This window comes from Scheffersomyces coipomensis, assembly GCF_036884675.1.
Source record: "Scheffersomyces coipomensis strain NRRL Y-17651 chromosome Unknown DFJ63scaffold_1, whole genome shotgun sequence".
In the NCBI taxonomy this organism is placed as follows: Eukaryota; Fungi; Ascomycota; class Pichiomycetes; order Serinales; family Debaryomycetaceae; genus Scheffersomyces; species Scheffersomyces coipomensis.
The window spans coordinates 1,477,621-1,496,862 of NW_027042892.1; the positions used below are offsets into that span (position 1 = coordinate 1,477,621).

The window sequence follows — 19,242 nt, forward strand, 5'->3', positions numbered from 1 at the left end:
AGAGGGGACGCACGGCCATGCATCTGAACTATATTCCGATATTTGCATGGGAGATTGAGGCAGTAGGTTTTGTGATCTGCAGGTTGGTGAATGTATCGAAGAAAGTCAATATTCACGAAAATTTCTTTTTATTTTCCTAAATGATACAAAACTAATATTTTTAATTTTTAATTTTTTAAGACAATTATTTTTTATGCAATGCAATTTTATTTTTTGATGATTGGTAATTATCCTTATTTCTCTTTGGTAGGGATTCGTAGTTGTGCAAATTTCTTTTTATTTTTTTCCCATGTTGGATTCGTACTTGAGTAAATTTCTTTTTATTTTATTTTATTTTTTAAAATTATCAATTACACAAAATAATTTTATTTTTTATGCTATTTTATTTTGTACAATTTTTGATTTATTAATTAACATACTCCAAGTTAGAGTACATAATCAAATATAAAAGTTGCATCCACATAGAAAAAGTCTATTCTCCTAAAAAATAATATTCCCTCTTTATTATTTTTTTAGATGGTTTTTTTTTTATTAAGCGTTCCCTTTTTTTGTATTTTTTTTTTTTTAGAATTTAAATTTAAATTCACAATTTATATAAATGACGTTTTGCCATTTACTTCACCTCCTTTTTGATCATTTTTTTTTCAATTATCTATTACTATATTGGCAATCTAGTTATAATTAGAAGTTGTTCATTGTTTTGGTTAAGTTTAGCATCGAAGGCTCATTCCCAAATCTCATCGTTCTGAGCTTCGTTTGCATACTGTCAAAAAATATATATTGACAGCTATTTTTCAACTTTTATTTTTAACTTTTACAATTATATTTTCCTTTTTTAATTTTTAACTTTTAGAGACATATGTTTTCATCAACTTCACCAAGCCTAGTCCATACCGCTCGCTTTGATATGCTCGACCCAACTTCTGATTCCAACCAATTGAATGAGTTTCCATTGATCGCTAACAGAGGTTACTATCTTGATGAATCAACTTCCTTTGATGAATCATTCTCAAACTCCAATTATGGCAATGAATCACCAAATACAACTCTTAATCAAGTTGGTACTACTGGTGCTGCTGGTGCTAACAATACTTATGTAGGTACTAATACTTATAATGTTGCTTCCCCTTATAACATGGGAGTGAATGCCGGCCATTCCTACATCAATTATAATGTACCTCCACAACAACAACTCAATCACAACCAACCACCATCTCATAACCAAGAATCTCAATCTCTTAACCATCCAATGCAACCAATGGTTAACAATCAACAACACATATACTCTTTCAACCCTGCTCATAACAATAACAATGAGATCTATAATTCAAGAATGTTTGCTGCTACTAATATGGACTATGAATTGTTAAACTCATCTCATACTCCAAGTCTTAACTACAATGCTAGTTCTATTTCAGACAATTCCTTCTTGGATTCTACATTCTTTGATAACTCAACCCATGTGAACTATGGTGGTAACAACAATAAATATTACTCACCACAACCAATGAATAATACTGTTTCAACATCTTTAGTGTCTGTGAATTCAGTATCATTTGATGCTGGTCATGTTCAATTACCAGTACAACAACCAAGTATCATTGAGCACAATCATTTATCATATACTCCACCATCTACTATTGGTACTACCACCACTACTAATACCACTGCACAAGATTATTATATGAATCCTCATATCAATCATACCTCATCATCACCTGCATTATTAACTGGTATGGAAGTTCCAAGAATAAAGAATGAAGAAGATGGCGAAGAAGATGTTGATGAATTTGCTAACTATCAATTAGTTCAACAACATCAACATCAACAACAACAATACCAATACCAATCATATAAATATCAAAACCAAGCTGGTGGTGATAGAAGATATAGAGTTATAAGAGGAGTTTCTGCTGGAGGTAGTACTACTAGACCACCAAAGCAATCAGTTGAAAGTGATTCTATTTTCTTACCTGTTGAATTAAGTTTGAATGGTGCTACTATTGAAGATATCTGTTATCCACAATGGGGTAAACTGGAAAAGGATGATGGTCGTCGTATCATTAGAATTGAAAGAATTCAAAAGGGTCCTAAATTAATGGCCAACTTTTCCATTGTTGGTAGTGCTAATGAAAACCCAACTACTTTACCAGCTCCTAAGAATGTTGACGTTGTTGAAGTTTCATGCTTAAAATGTAAAGTTAAATTAAATGATGAATATTATGATTCACAAAGTAGTGATGAAGAAGGTTCAAGAAATACATCATCTCCAAAGAGTTATATACGATGTGAAGAAGATGGTGAAACCTATCAATACTATATTACATCAGTTGAAGTTGTTGAAATTGTGGAATTATTGATTGGAACTGAAGCTAAAGATTCTGCTGAAAAGAGACGTGAAAGAGGTAGAGTGAGATCTAACTTAGTTCCATTTTGGTCTAAGAAACCAATTTCATCACGTATGAATGATCTGTCTGCTAACAATTCAGCTAACAATACTCCAACCTTTGGTCACCAACAATATCCGCCTCAACCAACTAATCAAGATTATCGTATCGAATTAGCCAAGAGAATTATGGGATATGAGATAAGAAAGCCAAGAGGTTTTGACAAAGAAGTTCGTATCTTAAGATGGGATAAATTAGTGCCTGCCTTAAAGAGAGCTTTACAAAGTTATTATACTGAGATCCCACAAAGTGACGCTCATCTTGAATTCAATTAAACCATTTAGCATTCATTCATTCATTCATTCAATCCGTTGATCATTAATTTTACTCCTTATACATAGCATTATTTTTCTATTTTATTTTTAGTTCTTGAAAGTTAACCATTTTACATTTCGTTTACTTGTTATTTATTATCAATCATTATTTATTATTTTCTATTAGTTTTTATTACTTATTTACTTACTTCCATTCCTTTGCATACTGGTTATAATTAACACCTCATTTTTGGGTATATACTTAATATATTATTACAATTAATTACTTAATTTGGTTTCTTTTTATTCAATGTATTCGCACTATGGATTAAATTAGTTGCAAATCGTCATTTCTAGATCACTTGTAATCTACTACAATGATGGCTGAGATGTCTTGAAGATCATTAATGGTTATTAATTAACGATCGACACATATAACGACAGCAACAAAAAAAAAGAATTGCCCCGCATGTAGCATTTTTTCTATTGAAGGGTTCGAGTACCTTTTTACCACAAAATTTTTTTGATACCACTTAGAAATTTCACACATTATTACTCAAGTAAGGTTTAACGGGATTGAATTATTTTGCCGATCTTCTTTATTAATATGATTAAATATTATTATGTGCTTGTATAGGAAGGAGCTATTACATATTATTAATCTCTATTTGCAATATTCAATCGTCAATGAAGATTATTTTAATTTGGTAATAACTTGAAAGCATGCATTGCAGTATTGATCAACAAAAAGTAAGTTATTACATAAAATTAACACATCCACATGCTATTTCCGATTTCAATTCATTAACCTTATTCCCCGAGACTATTCTCTGTTACCAATTGAGAATTTGTGTTTAGCTAACTAACTAACTAAGAAATAATACTGGGATTCTTAAAAAATATTTTAAAAAGGTTTATAAAAATCACAGAACAAACTAACTAGAATTTGTTGTTACAGTCGTATTTTTAAACCGTAATTATACCTGAATAACCTTTATTGTTGGGGGTTAAAGAATATAATTTAGAGTTCAAAATAATTTAAACTATAGAAAAATATTTTTAAACTATCGTTAATTGATACTTCTTAGAGATTTTTAGTTCCATTATGCAAATAGACTGTGCTTCAGAGAATATGTTACAAACGATTAACTAAAAGGTTCAGCCTTCTATTGTTGATCAGTCAACGTCATATTAAAAAGGATCTCCAATCATACTATACAATTGGAGATAATAGGTTTGAGTTTATATACATTGCGGAATATTAGATATTTTTAAACAGCAAGGGTTAGGAAGAAAAGTCACATCTACTCATTTTTAGTTTATTGTATATCTTGCTTCCAAGATGTGCTGCTGAACTTTCCCAGTAATTGTTACTAAACCCCTTTTATTCACTGTCTAATTGAACTATTTCCACGTTGCATTAAACTAAAAAGCTTTGGAATCTGAATTAAAATATTAGGTTTTTAAATGGAAAAAGGTTAAATCGAGGATATACAATATTAGAATTTTTCCTTTTGGATAAAGTAATGATTGAATCAATACATCACTGGTGCATATAGTGATTTATCATAAATATAACTTTGAATAATTTTCCTTAATTTGTTGAATTGATTCGGAATTGTAACGAGAAATGTACAAAATAAAGTTAAAGCAATAATAATACTACCCCAATGTCATATTATTACAAAGAAGAGAGATTCTAACCATATTATGTGATTTTCTATTCCATCAAATTGAAAGTGGTAGAAAAGTAGGAACCAAAAAGAGTATCTTTACCACAACAATGCCACAACAATAATATCACAGATCGTTCACGGTTTTAATCTCTGGTTTCATCCTTACTGGTGCAAAAAAAATAAGGGTTAGTGGTCCTTAACCTTAAAAAAATAATATTTTTTTAGACTCTGAAATAGCCCTCATTTTCAGTGTAATTATAATTCCAATTCTCATAGCAACTTTAACATAATTTAGAATATAATAACCTAATTTAAGTCATATCTCTACCATAATAACAACATTAAAAAACTTAGTTGGATGAGTGAGACAATGGATTAAAACAAATATGATTTCAAAACTTAAGAAATGAATACAATGAAGTTAAACTCTCTTTGTCTCGATATTCTTCATTACAGAAACATTCGCTAGGGTCTATTAACGAAATAATTGTAAGCTTCAAAATCACATCAATTCAAAATTTCAATTGAAAAAGATTTTTCACAATTAAATTCAAATTTGACATCACTTCTCGTGGACCTTGTAAATAATACATAACAAATTCTAGACACTGTCTTTTATGCAGTTTGATGGTACGGCTCCAATTTATCCTTATGTTTTCTCCCCCTAATTGAAAATTTAAAGACCAGTTTTTTTCCTTCTTTATAGAACAAACTTTTATTTATTTCTTTTTTACTTTTTTTTTTCTTTCTATTTTTTTTCTTTTTGTTTTGATTTGGGATTGTGTGCAGGAATCAAAATTCCCCCTCATTTATGCCCCTCTTTCTTTCTTTCTTTTTTATTTCGTTGTTTGATTTTGTATCGACGGAGTACCTTGTTTGTGTATTATGTTAAGCTTTTCATAATCTTCATTATATACCATGCACATCATACATTGAAGTTGGACCATTGAATGCATTAATATAAATAATTTATGTATTCATCTATGATTAGTTCGAACCACCTCGTGTCTTACATATATATTACTTGTATAATAAAAAAGTCAAAATCGAGCTTTTAATTTCTTTTTTAAACAGTGAGGAAAAGCATTTCCGATCTATGGAACTCACCCTTTTGCATCACTTTTGAGACATCTCCTATTTGATGTCATAAGTTAATTTAAAAGTATTTTTGGTTTAGATTTTGCTTGTGGTATATGTTGTTTATTCCAACAACCATTAGAATCTAACGATAATAGAATAAACCCGAATAAACTGTAAATATGAAACATCTAAACTATACATGCCGATTTAAACTATTAGATTTTTAGTATTGGTATGTTAGTACTTGCATCTCTCAAACAATCTGAGGTTAGTCTTATTAAAAGCTCAAGTATTTGTCCCTTTAGCGTTAGCTAAAATGGTGGTGTGACCCGATCTTCTGCATCAATCAAATTTTTATTTCAAAAATTTGTCTGGACTACTTTGTGTAATATCATAGTAATACTCTTCTCTACTTTTGATTCAAAGTTTCCATATCTTAATTTAATAACTTAACTAAAAAATATCTATTAGTTGTTAAGCTATATTGAAGGGTTGAAAAAAAAATGCCGTGGATATTAATCGTCATTTTTCTAATCAAAGTAATATTCTATGCAGAAGATTAATTTTTCAATAGATATGAACTAAAATGGCAAATCATCGAAGGCTCGAGATATCCATTACGCCAAAAAATAACTGTTATCGTCATAATGCTGAACGCCATAAAAAGAGCCTAAAAAAAGACGCTGGTCACATTTCCAAAAGGAAAAAAAAAAAATAACTATGTACGTCGATGAGCTAAAAATAATATATGCTACTTGATCACCATAAAGCAAGAATAAATTTATGTATTGTTTCCGGGCATGCTGTAAGTTATTTTGTATGCACATTTCCTTCATATGTATATCGAACATATTATGATCATTCTTATGTATGCAAGTTTCCTTCAACAAAATATTCAACAAAAAAGCCTAATACAATAAACTTCACGTTCACTCTGGCGATTAGAACCAATTGTTACTCTGTGATAATTCTCAAACGCATTGCTTATTACTTTATCTATAAACATTCCAGTTTAAATTGGTGCCATTCACTGTTACGTAATGTTATTTTTCTTTATATTGAAAAAAAAAATCGTATCATGGTCTTTGGTCTTTCTTATGGGCCTAGAGTGTTTTAATATTCAATAACTTTTCCTGCTTATGAATGATGACGACATCAAAGCATTAAATAATGTTTCATCTAGATTTAGCAAGCGATACGAAAAGCTTAAATTGAATAAGGTTTAACCATGTAGACCGAACTCTAATGCAAAGAGATCTTTGGCTTTTAATACATAAAGATTTAGTGTCTGTCAGTTTTAGTCTTGCTTATGAAATCTTAGCTCATCTAAAGCATGCTAACATATTAATACCTAGAACTAACCTAACCTAACCGTGTAATACTATGTATGTGGTTTAGTATCATAACCTTGAAAAGTTTTTCAATCTAGATTTTTCCGTATATCGATCTATTTTTCCCCTTCTGTTAATCACTTATTTCTACGTTGGCTTCTGAAAAAAAAATCTTTTTTGAAAAGTTATATCTCAAAGACCAATTTGATTGCCTAATTCTTCAGATTGTCTTCTGCGTTTACGCAATCTATGATTATAGTTTTGTTTAATGTAAAGAAGAGGGCAATAGAATAAGAACAACTTTTAAGCTTCGATGAAGATCAAATTGTTCTCGAGGACTTAGATCCGAATAATGCTGATGCATAATAACCTATTTAGGAAATATTAACGCGCTTTCTTTGGATTGCCCTAGCTCTACAGGAGGTTAAAACCCATTATTTTTTGGGTTTAAGACGCATATTCTTAAAATGGAAGTCAATCTAAAAAATAAATTATTTTTAACTTATTTCAAGATGCTGTAAAAAATACAAAAGTTTATTTTTATTCTTTAAGATCCACTAAAAAATAAATTGTTTAGTGAATGATTTTCAATTTCTGCAGTTAAAGTGGGGTCTTTAGTTCTCTTTTTTTTTTCTTCAAAATATGTTATTAATTTAACCCTACAGATTGACAGTAACCAGTTAGTCCATAAATGAAAGCATATGTTTTATTTAAATTTTGTGTAATTCGATGTAACAAAAGCCGCTGACTTTTTGCAAACCATCTATTCGGTAACTATGGAGGAAATTGCCATGTAAAAACTCGAAAGATCAAAATGTAAGATTATAATCCAATCTTATTCAACTCGCTGCCTCAATTCTCGAAATAAACAATTTCGTATCAGCACGTTTAATTGAGCTTAACCAATATTAGAGTTATGCTAAAATAACTTTATCTCAATATTACATTTTTTTTTTGAGTCGCAGCTAACAGAGGGGTACAACCAGTGGCCACGACGAAATCCTGTGATAAAATGCAACAAACTGTGAGTCTGACGTGGTACATTTCTAACAAGTACGAGATATATCATTCATTTCCAACCAAATTTCTAACCCCTATTGCAGCAATAAATGAGTTTTCTAATTTCAATAATAGAATTTATTTCAACTAGCATAATTTGTATCGTAATTTAGATTTCGATAGTTCGTAAATATAAAATTAATTTTCTTAGCATACAAATTACAGCTGGTGTATCATAAATTTAATATTTTTAACTACAGCTATTTTTAATACTAATTCCGTTCAAATATCTATAATGGTTTGTTGAATAATAAGTTGGTTGCACATTAAATTTTATTTGCTCATAAACGGGGACTGTGAATTCTGCAATACCGAAGTAAAAATAAAAATAATCCAACATAGTCTAATTTACCTATTTCGGTAGTGCAGTCTAGACATATTCAAAGTAGATAATAATATCCCTATCTAATAGGGTTCTTTAACTTCTTTTTTTTTCTAATGATATATAATAATATCCATATTATTTATCAAGAAAGGCTTTACAATCCTTATGATTTTCGTTGGTCATAAGGAGATGAATTAAGCTAATATTGTCGACACGACGAAGGAACCAAATCAAAATATAGAGAGAATAGGTTAAAACACTAAACAAATTCATCAAAAGCTAGTCCTCTAAAGTTTGGCATATATCCTGCAGCATGTGAATTTTAATTAGGGAAATCTATCTATAAACCTATCCATCCAGTTTCGTTGTTTCTTTCTTCTTTTTTGCCGTAATCCAACTATATCTAGATATACTAATCATGGTATAGATAGAGCTTAAAAAGACATTGAAATATTTTATTTTTTATAGGCCAGGAAATTTATTTTTATAACCAATTTATTTTTAGTAAAACCAATATTTTTAACAAAAGACAATAAAGATACATCTCTTCATAAAATAAATTTCGAAGTTATTATTTAGTTAACAATTTAGCCTAAAGTTGACTTTTACTAATTATGCCTATCTGTTTTTTCTTTCTTTCCTTTTTTTTTTGTCTCCTTTTTATTTTATCACTTGGGGCCACAATAATGGGCTTAACTCCTCAACAAATTGATTGAACAATGACAGAGCTCTTCTCTTCAAGGAACGAGGATGATTACAATGTAAAACAAGTATATTTAAGGAGAGTGGATAAATGCAAAAAGACATCACTAATATCATATACTTTTAAACCAATATAATATCGACATTCAGATTTTCAATCTGTGGTGTGGAGCACGGGTGTCTAATCCAACGGGGAGAGAAACAAAAAAATAATAGTCTGAGATGCTTAAAATGGAGATAACTCGATGGTCAAACGTCGACGATCTCTAGCCTAACAAGATATTGAATGTAACATCTAAACCTAAATCGTATTTACACACATACTATGTTAGAGTCTTTCAAATTTGTAATAAAACAATCTATTTATTATCAGGGAGAAATCGACAAATATTGCTTATATTTTATCTTTTAACAAAGGACAGCCCCCTTCAGCGTAATACATGAACATACATAGCAGTGAATATATATTTACATATTCTAGATAGAGCAGCCATAAAGGGTAATAATTATTACTAGAATAAAGAACTTATTGGGGGATAACCATATTTCTCTTCCCAATTAGGACACAGGAGACGATCCTTTTTTAATCTGAACAGTGTTTATTTTATTTTTTGTTAAATGTTACCATTTTGTGAGAATTAAAAATAGTATATTACCTAATTAATACATACCCTTTTGATATAAGATATGAATAAATGGACTCCTATTCCTCCGTATAGCGTATCTAGATTTATTTGGCATGTTGTTTGAATTCGCAGTGTGTCAAGGCGGTCCAGAACCAGAACAGTGCTCGTAAATACAATTGCGCGGAAAAGACTTCACTATTTTAAATTATAGAGAGATTTGTTGTGGGGTTCTTATTACGATTGTGTGTTACCTAAATTTTAAGAATGCCATATAATAAGCAACAACAAAATGTTAATGTTAAGTCCAATAATAAAACTAGTATAAAATATAATAATAAAAGGATAACAATAATAAAATAAGTTATTAATGGTAAGATTTATTAATAATAATAAATAATATCGAATGAATTATTTTCTCTTCATTGTTATTTAACAAGTCCTTGATACTTATTTTCAAAATTTGTTCAATAATATTTACAGTAAAAGTGAGCTAATAGTTTCTCCCTTTCTTAATTCCTACCTATATTATTGCAATAATATTTAATAGCATTAGTAATTGATCCCCTCATAAAGTCAATAAAATGTGAAAGCATTCAACAAATTTTGTAAGCCAAAAAAGTTCCAAGGCTTGTAAATATAAGATGTGTTACCCCCTTGTTCCTGATAAAATGAAATGCCTTTCAAGGTAGTTTTTACCTATACTGCTTTTATTAAATTATAAATCATTGTATAAATATATACCATATACCGTTAATCGTATTTTCAACTCATTGTTCAATTGAGAAAATTGGATCTACAGTTGCATGAATTATACTATATAATATTTAAATAGATGTGGTAGGGGATTTCTGCCAATCTTTATTGTCTACTTCAATGTGTGGGCTAAAAAATCCGTTTCATCCACGATAATGATCACATTTAGGGCTCTAAATTAAGAATATTTTTAACTGTATATCATATTATTACTGCAACTTATTTGGCTATTATTTGCATCTGTTGTTTTCTTTAAATGTGTCAGTTTATTATCCTCTCTCCACTACAATAGATATTTTTGTTATCAATCAGTCGGTTATATGCAGGGCATGAGAAAATATGCGTGTACTAATCCCAAAAAAAACATTAAAAAAATAAAATGCTAAAAAAAATTATTTTGGTCTCATCTCTCAATATCTGAGAAGGTGTATTTGTAACAGACATATCTATAACAAAACCGACTTAAACAATGGGTAAGGCTAAGAAGACTAGAAAGTTCGCCTTGGTGAAACGTACCTTAAGTGCTAAGGATCCACGTATAACAAAAAACAAGAATAACAATAATAATAATAACAATAATAATTCCAAAGATGATCCTGAATTAACCAAATCCATCCCACAAGTATCATCGGCTTTATTCTTCAAATTCAATCAAGCTATTAAACCACCATATCAAGTTCTTATCGATACAAATTTCATTAACTTTTCTATTCAGAAAAAAGTGGATATAGTGAAAGGTTTAATGGATTGTTTAATGGCAAAAGCTATACCCATTATAACTGATTGCGTAATGGCAGAATTAGAAAAATTAGGTCCAAAATATCGTATTGCATTGAAGTTAGCTAAAGATCATAGAATCCAAAGATTAAAGTGTAGTCATCAAGGGATATATGCTGATGATTGTTTGGTTAACAGAGTTATTCAACATAAATGTTATATTGTGGCAACCAATGATGCTGATTTGAAAAGAAGAATTAGAAAAGTACCTGGTGTTCCTTTGATTAGTGTAGGTGGTCATGCATATGTCATTGAAAGATTACCAGATGTATTCTAACCTTACAGGTTCCACTCATATTACGTGTTTGTATATTAGAGATATATATTTACTACAAATATGTTGTATATATCATACCCACCATTATCTTCTGCATATTAACTTTTCATTTACTTTTACATAGGTCATATTTATATACTTGTCTACGATTGTACGCAGATACACAGTTGGCAAATATAGAAGATTGTAATAAAAACATGTGTAAAATATTCAAATTGATATGATCAGATCAGATCTGTGCTCTCAACAAAGTAGGCTTTTATCGAATAAGTTATTTCAATTATTATGGTATCTTTTTTTGGTCCAGCCCTTTATAACGAGAACCCTTGCAGCCAATTTTGTTTTTCTCTCTTACACATTAGTATTTGACAACACCGGTTACAAATCTTATCAATACATCATAGTATTCTTCTAATATATCTAAAACGACTTCGTTTATATCATATTAAGATGAGTCCTCGTACAATGAGACCAATTAGAAATGCAAAATCACCAGTTAAATTCCAATCTTTATCCCCTAAGAAATACCCGCTGGTTATGAATTTTAAAATTCCTGAACTGAGTGCATTTACAATCAATAGTCCACCTAGTGGTAATAAAGAGAATGTTAATAATTGTGAATCTCCTATCAAGAGAAAACCATTAATTGAAAGATTTAAGACTGGCGATGAATTTATTTCAAAATCAAGTGTTCAAGATAAGGTTGACAAGAATTTAGATGAATTAGAAGATGATGAGTTTGATGCTGAACAAGATGATATCTCTCAACCAACAATAATCAAAGGTGAATCAATCAATAACAAATTAGGAAGAATATTTGAAGATATTGATCCACCTCATTCAACTATTAATAGAGATACCATTTTTGATGAAGATGATGGCGAATCATTTGTTGATAATATCTTTCAAGCAATTAGTGATAGAAATGCAGGTAAAGCAGATTTTCAAAAGGCATTATTGAAATATACTGAATTGAATCATAAAGTTAAAATTGATAAGAAGTTAACTGAGTTAATTTCATTGACTGATGATTTAAATTTATCTGAACTTCAAATTAAACCAATTGATACTAGTTATGATGAAAGTAATATTGAAGAAAAATACTTTCAGTTACTTGCTAAATATGAAGATTTAAAGGATCAAATAGTTCATGCTCAAGATACTGTTCTGAAGTTCAAAGAAACCCATCTCTCTATGATTTACCATATTAAGCATTTTGTATTCTCTCCACCTTCCAAGACTGACGAGACCATAGTTCCAAACACTAAAATTAATTTATTTGAACAACTTGTATTTGGTGATTTATTCGAAGATATTGAATTAGAGGAAACAGAAAAAGTTTGAAAGTTTGATTTTAATTTTTGAATTAATTAAAATGAATGAAAGTTAAACAGCAATTAAAAAATATATAATTTTCAAATAAGGCTATACATATATATATATAGATAAAAATAATAATATATAAATAAATAAATAAATGACACTAAACTTGTATTTTAAAAAACATTATTAAGGAACAAAATTAATTTTATTTTTGTAAGCAAACGAAAGTAATAATAGGTAGGACATTTTTAAGCTGACTTTCAGTTTAGATAAATAAAGCAACAGCACCAGCTACAATACCACCAACAACAGCACCAGAAACAGTTCTACCAACTTGGGCATTAGCTTCTGAAGTGGAACTTGAATTATTGGCAGCTTGAACTGATAAAGCTAAAATAGCAGCAGTAATTAATTTTGAAAATTGCATTTTGAATTTGATTGGTTCGTTTCTTTTTCTTTTTACGATTGGATTAGAAGTATTGTTACAGTTATGAACTTTTATGATTCAAATGGGAGCGCTGATGACTGAAATGATTAATGATGTTTCAAATTTGAGGCTAGTAATATCTCACAAACTAAGGGTTGTTGAATAGATCGAATGAAAAAGATTACACAACATCAGTGAAGAAGAAAAAAAAACACCGCAGAACAATCAATATATATATATATAGACAATCTAATAACAATTGGAATCATAATAGATTGCTTGAGGGCTATCATTTCCAATAGTTTAATTTATATTTAGCAACTTTAAGATTAATTTTGCTATTCTATCTGGCGTTTCAATTTTGTGGCATATTCTTTTTTTAGACCCCCTGTAAAAGTTGCAGCAACCAAAACGTCTCTCACATTAAAATAAAATGACCGACTGACTCGGTAGAATTTCATACAATAGATCAATTTGAATTGTTCATGCATTGATGATTTCGACTTTTGTATTTGGTAGATAGCAAATTGGAATTATAAGGCATTCTATTTACAGCAAAATTTTTCAAGGCAATGCAAATTAAGTTTGAAATTCTTATAAAAAATATAAATAATAACTCAAATTAGTACTTATTCCCAACAACAACAAATATATGAGTTTACTTTTCTTTTATTACCAAAAGCTTAAAATATTTCATCTCTGTTACTGATTGTTTCTCCTTTTCCCCTTTCTTCCATTCTTTAACCCATTCCAGTTCATCATGGTTATGATGCCTTTGTTCGTGAGCCTTAATCAGAAATTGCCTTTGCTCGTTCACAATGGTGGCTGATAAACACAAGTTTGCCTCAATGTAATTCTACTTACATAAGCCGTCAGATTCCTACTGGATTGTAAAAAGTGTAATTAATTAAATATATTGTTATCGTAGAAGTTTATTTTGACCAAGAAGAGTTAAAATCAGAATCATATGGTGTATGCAGGTCTACCATGTGATAAAAAATGTGTGAAGGCGAAATTTTTCTTGTTCCCACACGCCCCCTTAGACCTTTTTTTTGTATCCAGACACGACTGATTAATTAGAAACTTCCATGCCGCTATGGCAGTTCATAAAGAACAACAGTGAATACACGGCTCTATCTCAGATTCATGTAAGTTATTTAATGATAATCTTTAATGTAATGGTTGTAGTTAATGTTTGTTTTGTCACTTTATATTGTATATAAAAGTCTACAAATAATGACAATTGGCAAATTATAAAGATTTCAATATTATTATCTACTGGGATATTTTTTAGAGTGGTAAAATAATAAAATTTTATATAAAGGAACACCTTATAATTATCACAAACTATAAAACATCAATTGAAATCAATAAACCTATTAATCAAGTTACTGATCTTTTTACTCTGATTTTGCTAATCTTGAGAATTGGGATCCATTTGTTCAAAAGCTTAAAAATTTGTGTGCTGAAAAAGATTCAAGAACTACTAAAGAAGTTAATGATGAATTATACGTAACTTTGGTTCCTAATCAAGCTATTAAATTTTATTTTACTCCTTTTGTGGTTGAAGCTTCAGATAAAGAATTAGAGAGGAAAGCTTATCTCTTTTCAGAATCCAATTTTGCTACCAGTCATTACTTTGAATTTAAATCAATTGACAAGGATAACACCACTTTGTACCATGGAGAAGATTTTGAAGGACTTTGCGTTCCCATTTGTGTGTTTTCTTGTTGAAAGTACCAAAATTGGATTTGAAACTTTAAACGAGGCGTTAAAGACTCAACTTGAATCCCTTCCCTAAATGTAACTTTTTATGCTATATATGAAATGTTCTAATTCACCCCCTTTTCACCCTAAATGATATGTTTTCTTTCCTAATCTATAAATGTGTGCATGGTGGCAACATAATATACAATTAAACTTTAATCATTGTTTTATAAATATTCTATTAATCCAAATAATTATCGTTATTATTTTTATCGTCTAAATGTTTGGGGGGTTGTAGAGAGGAAGACACACAAACCAAAAAAAAAGAATGCTGTTTGTTGCAAACTGATCTTTTTTTATTCGTAAATTACATGCACGAATGTGTTAAAAAAATAAATAACTTTCTTACACATTTCAAACAAATCATACATATAAGATACGAATTATTTAACTAAATAAAATTTATTAATATGATACGTATCTAATTATGAAAAGTTAATTGATTGATTTGAGGAGTAATTCATGATACGTTTACAAAAAAAGTAAAAACTTTGTTTGATACTGATATATAACTACTATGAAACAAACCTAAAATTTTGATATTTTGAAGTTAATATCTGTATCACTTTGGTTGATATTCGAAACATGATGTACTCAATCCCTGCTTTATATAGTACTTCAAATCTCTCATTGGGAGAGAAGGCTTCTGCCAATACTACACCCACTTCTACTTATTCAGGGTTTAGTAGTATTCCAAGAAGTTTACCTCCAAATTTTACTATGAAAAGAAATAGAAGTTTTGTTGAAAGTCATGGATATCGTGAATCTGATGAAGATAATAATTCATCCCATTTTCATTATGATGATAGACAAAACTACTTTTTAACAAGTATGGATGTAAGAAATCAAGCAGATCATGAAGAAAGTGTGGAATCAATATTTTCAAGAACAGTTCAATTAGAAGGAGAACATGATGAAGATGAAGAAGTAGAGGAAGAGGAAGTTTTCATGTTTACCAGATCAGGCGGTAGTATTAAAATCAATTCAAATCCAATTCAAATTTCTTCGAGATCAAATTTTTCCAATAATAGATCAAGCTTCATACCAGTTCAAAAACCTCCTTTACCACCTAATGAAAGATCTCCAGTCTTAGATCAACTAATGAAACTTGAAGTTCCAAAGAGTCCTTCAACTCCTACATTCGTCAAGCATCCTTCTTTTCAAACTCCTGATCAACCAATAAACTATCCTTCTACATCTTCATTACCTATCACTAGAAATCCATCCAAATTAAAGAGAAGATTAACTAATGGATTAGCCAAACTTCAATTTTGGAAACGGAAAATTGATTTACAAAACTCGTATGACAATGGTGAACTTGTTAGTATTGATTCTAATGAAACCATATTAAACAATGATAATGTCATTACTGATGAAGATCAAGATAATAATTTGGTGGTAATGACTTCCAATGAACTATTATTACTTCAATTAGATAAACAGTTATACCCTGAAGATCATTTTTTGAATAGTCCATCCCTTAATAATAACAATAATAATAATGGACAATTTGATGTTACAGTTGATTATATGGATCATAGTAATGATAATCTTACTGGGGCATTATTATATTTCTTACATACTGAATTAAAGGATAAATCATCACGTTTGAGTCCAACTAGTAGTACTGAAAAAGTATTAAGAAGTCCATTTGTTAGAATTAAAGATGATGCTGTTGTTGATGATGATGGTGGTGATGATGATGAAAAGGATAATGATTCAGATTTGGCTAGTTATATTGATGAAGAAGTGATAGTTGCCGAAGCCAATAAGATAGAAGTCATGAGTATAAGTCCTAGTTCAAATCATCAACACGATATGTTTGTTGATGTCAATACCATCTATGAAGAAGACGAAGATGATGACAATGAATCAGATGTTAGAGTTGAAGTTCAATTGCATCATGATGATGGTAAGCTGTTTCAATAAATAGGCTTTTGGTTTTGTCAATCAAAAAAAATCCAATCATGTGATTTCTAGAACGTGACTCGTCGTCATAAATTTCCCCAAGAAAAAACTGAATAAATTGCCTTATAAGAAAAAAGAAATTATTATTCATTTTCTGGGACGTAAGGAGGAGGAGGGGAGGAATTTTCTCACTAAAATAACTGTGACTAAGAAGAATTGGAGACGCTAATTTTGAAGTTTTGCCGTGAATTTTTCTTAAACTATCATTCATCCATCACAGTTTTACTGAGGTCTTTTTATATTATATTATATTATTATTATTATAAATTTGTTTACGTTGAATGGATTGAGTCTGGGCAAAATAGTCTGTATCTGTCCAATTTATATATATATATGTGTGTATATCTACTTATATTTTATTGTATCTATTATTCTTCTTTTTTGTATAGTATAGTCTAGTGTTAATCATTATTAAGTGGTTCCCCTGAAGATTTTTAATTTGCGCTTCTTCCTTCCACTACCAACAGTTTATTTAGTGTGCATCAGCTTTTTTCACCACCACCCACTCCACATTTCTTTTTTTTTGCTTCAGCCCATTTTGATTTGTTGTAGCATTCTGCAACCCAATCCAGAAAGCATCGAAACTAAATTTCCAAATTATTCAATAACAATAGCAAGACTCTAGTTCTTTCTTTATCTAATCAACCTTATTATACTAATAGACCCCAATATTCACTATGTCAGGTAGAGGTGGTCTTGGAAATATACAAGCCGCCGAAGCAGTGGATGCTTCAACTTCAACTTCATCTCCACCACTTACGTCAACTAAATCAAATTCACCACCTAAAGAATTATCTCCTACAACATCAAATAAAAAAGTATATTATTCCACTGGTAGAGGTGGTGCCGGTAATATCAAATTATCCGATACCATTCCATCTCCGAAGTTAATACCACAAGGTTCTAGCACTCCAGCATTGCAAACTTCAAAGGTTTCTACTGGTAGAGGTGGTTATGGTAATATGATCAATAATGATGATCCAGAATTAACTCGTAAATTACAAGATGTTGACCCCCCCTCGGCAAAGAGATCACCAAAGACCTCTACAGAAACTGATTTATATGCTATTGCTTCCAATAAATCATTCTCTGTTGGTAGAGGTGGTTTCGGTAATGTTGTTTCCACAAAGTCAAGAAGTAGTCAAAATCTGAGTGAACAACCAAATTTATATGCTGTTACTTCATATGGTGACAAGAAAAATGTTGCTATCAAAGATAAAAAGGGATTCTTAGGTAAAATCAAAGAATTCTTTGAATCTTAGACTTTCTATTACACTTTCATATACTAATTGTTTATTACTTCACATTGCATTTTGATTTTACTTGTTTAATGTTTACGACTACTTTTCTTCATTTTATATACATTAATTAGATACATATATTCTATGTTACTTTTCTATATATATAGTATTTTTTACTTCTCTTTATTTATTATATTATGCATCAATCAAAAATTATTGTTCCCTTTTTGTTTATCTAATTGTTTAATAAATAATCTCTAACTTTATCTAAAGCTTTGAATCGATGAGATATAGTATTCTTAATATCTTTATCTAATTCAGCATAAGTTTGGTTAAATCCAACTGGTTCAAAGATTGAATCCCATCCAAAGTGGGTTGGTCCACGACTATCAACAATATTTCCTTGAGTTATACCTTGGAATAATTTAACTTCATGACCTGGACCTTCACAATATCCAAAAGTACAGATGGCCTTTGCACCTTTATCTTCAAATTTATATAACATATCAACCAATCCAGTTAATCCCACTGCTTTAACAAACCATTTAATATATGGACCTGGTAAATTATTAAATGCATCATATCCTAAACAAGTATCTTCCACTAATACGGGTCCACCAATAATTTTGGCAGCTTCTTTAGCTTTATGAATCGAAATTTCTTCAATGGATCCTTGAACTTCATCTAAATCTAATGATTTATTAGTGATGGTATATTTTCCAACCTTACCATTTTCACTAGCAAGGATGGCAATTACCTCCTTTAACTTGTTGGCATTCCCTGTTACAAATGTTATTTCACTCATGTTTGGTCTAATTGTTCTTTTAAGTATATAAAGAGATCTTACATCAACTTTGTAGATAATTTCTCGCAGTGAAAAAAATATGTAGTCAATTGTTAACTCTGAGTCAGAATATGACCAATGATTCAATTATTCAGTATTACTAATGGTACAGTTTAAAAGTTACAATGTTTTAGAAAGTATATATTCTATTGTTTATTAAATATATAAGATGTAATGCGAAAACTATGATAATATTAATTGTCTTGCTAGGTTTAAGAATGATTCAATGACATATATATACAGATTGGGATAACTAAACCCTAAGGATTAATTGAGAAACATTCAAACACTTTAAACAAGACTAAACTATACTTTAACAGTACCATTGTAATGAACGAATATGAATGACTATAACGGAAATATGA

At 29.8% G+C, this 19,242-nt stretch overlaps 6 protein-coding genes across 6 annotated transcripts; 5 read left to right on the plus strand and 1 right to left on the minus strand. All coding sequences in view use genetic code 12, as the record gives it.

Moving 5' to 3' along the window:
* Positions 1-1,735: 1,735 nt before the first annotated feature.
* On the plus strand, positions 1,736-2,722 carry DFJ63DRAFT_283410 (uncharacterized protein; the record flags this gene model as incomplete). The annotated part of the gene is made up of 1 exon (XM_064904718.1): positions 1,736-2,722. The coding sequence occupies one exon, from the start codon at positions 1,736-1,738 to the stop codon at positions 2,720-2,722; it is 987 nt and encodes a 328-aa protein (XP_064764838.1).
* An 8,000-nt stretch (positions 2,723-10,722) lies between these two features.
* On the plus strand, positions 10,723-11,307 carry DFJ63DRAFT_283166 (rRNA-processing protein; the record flags this gene model as incomplete). Its single annotated transcript, XM_064904700.1, has 1 exon — positions 10,723-11,307. One exon carries the CDS (start codon positions 10,723-10,725, stop codon positions 11,305-11,307), a length of 585 nt encoding a protein of 194 aa, XP_064764839.1.
* A 450-nt stretch (positions 11,308-11,757) lies between these two features.
* Positions 11,758-12,651, plus strand: DFJ63DRAFT_310653 (uncharacterized protein; the record flags this gene model as incomplete). The annotated part of the gene is made up of 1 exon (XM_064905630.1): positions 11,758-12,651. The coding sequence occupies one exon, from the start codon at positions 11,758-11,760 to the stop codon at positions 12,649-12,651; it is 894 nt and encodes a 297-aa protein (XP_064764840.1).
* Positions 12,652-15,409: 2,758 nt separating this feature from the next.
* On the plus strand, positions 15,410-16,753 carry DFJ63DRAFT_310654 (uncharacterized protein; the record flags this gene model as incomplete). The annotated part of the gene is made up of 1 exon (XM_064905631.1): positions 15,410-16,753. One exon carries the CDS (start codon positions 15,410-15,412, stop codon positions 16,751-16,753), a length of 1,344 nt encoding a protein of 447 aa, XP_064764841.1.
* A 382-nt stretch (positions 16,754-17,135) lies between these two features.
* On the plus strand, positions 17,136-18,182 carry DFJ63DRAFT_316770 (uncharacterized protein). The gene has a single exon (XM_064906729.1). The coding sequence runs from the start codon at positions 17,470-17,472 to the stop codon at positions 18,052-18,054; it is 585 nt and encodes a 194-aa protein (XP_064764842.1). The 5' UTR covers positions 17,136-17,469; the 3' UTR covers positions 18,055-18,182.
* An 86-nt stretch (positions 18,183-18,268) lies between these two features.
* On the minus strand, positions 18,269-18,838 carry HAM1 (nucleoside triphosphate pyrophosphohydrolase; the record flags this gene model as incomplete). Its single annotated transcript, XM_064905632.1, has 1 exon — positions 18,269-18,838. The coding sequence occupies one exon, from the start codon at positions 18,836-18,838 to the stop codon at positions 18,269-18,271; it is 570 nt and encodes a 189-aa protein (XP_064764843.1).
* Positions 18,839-19,242: the final 404 nt, after the last annotated feature.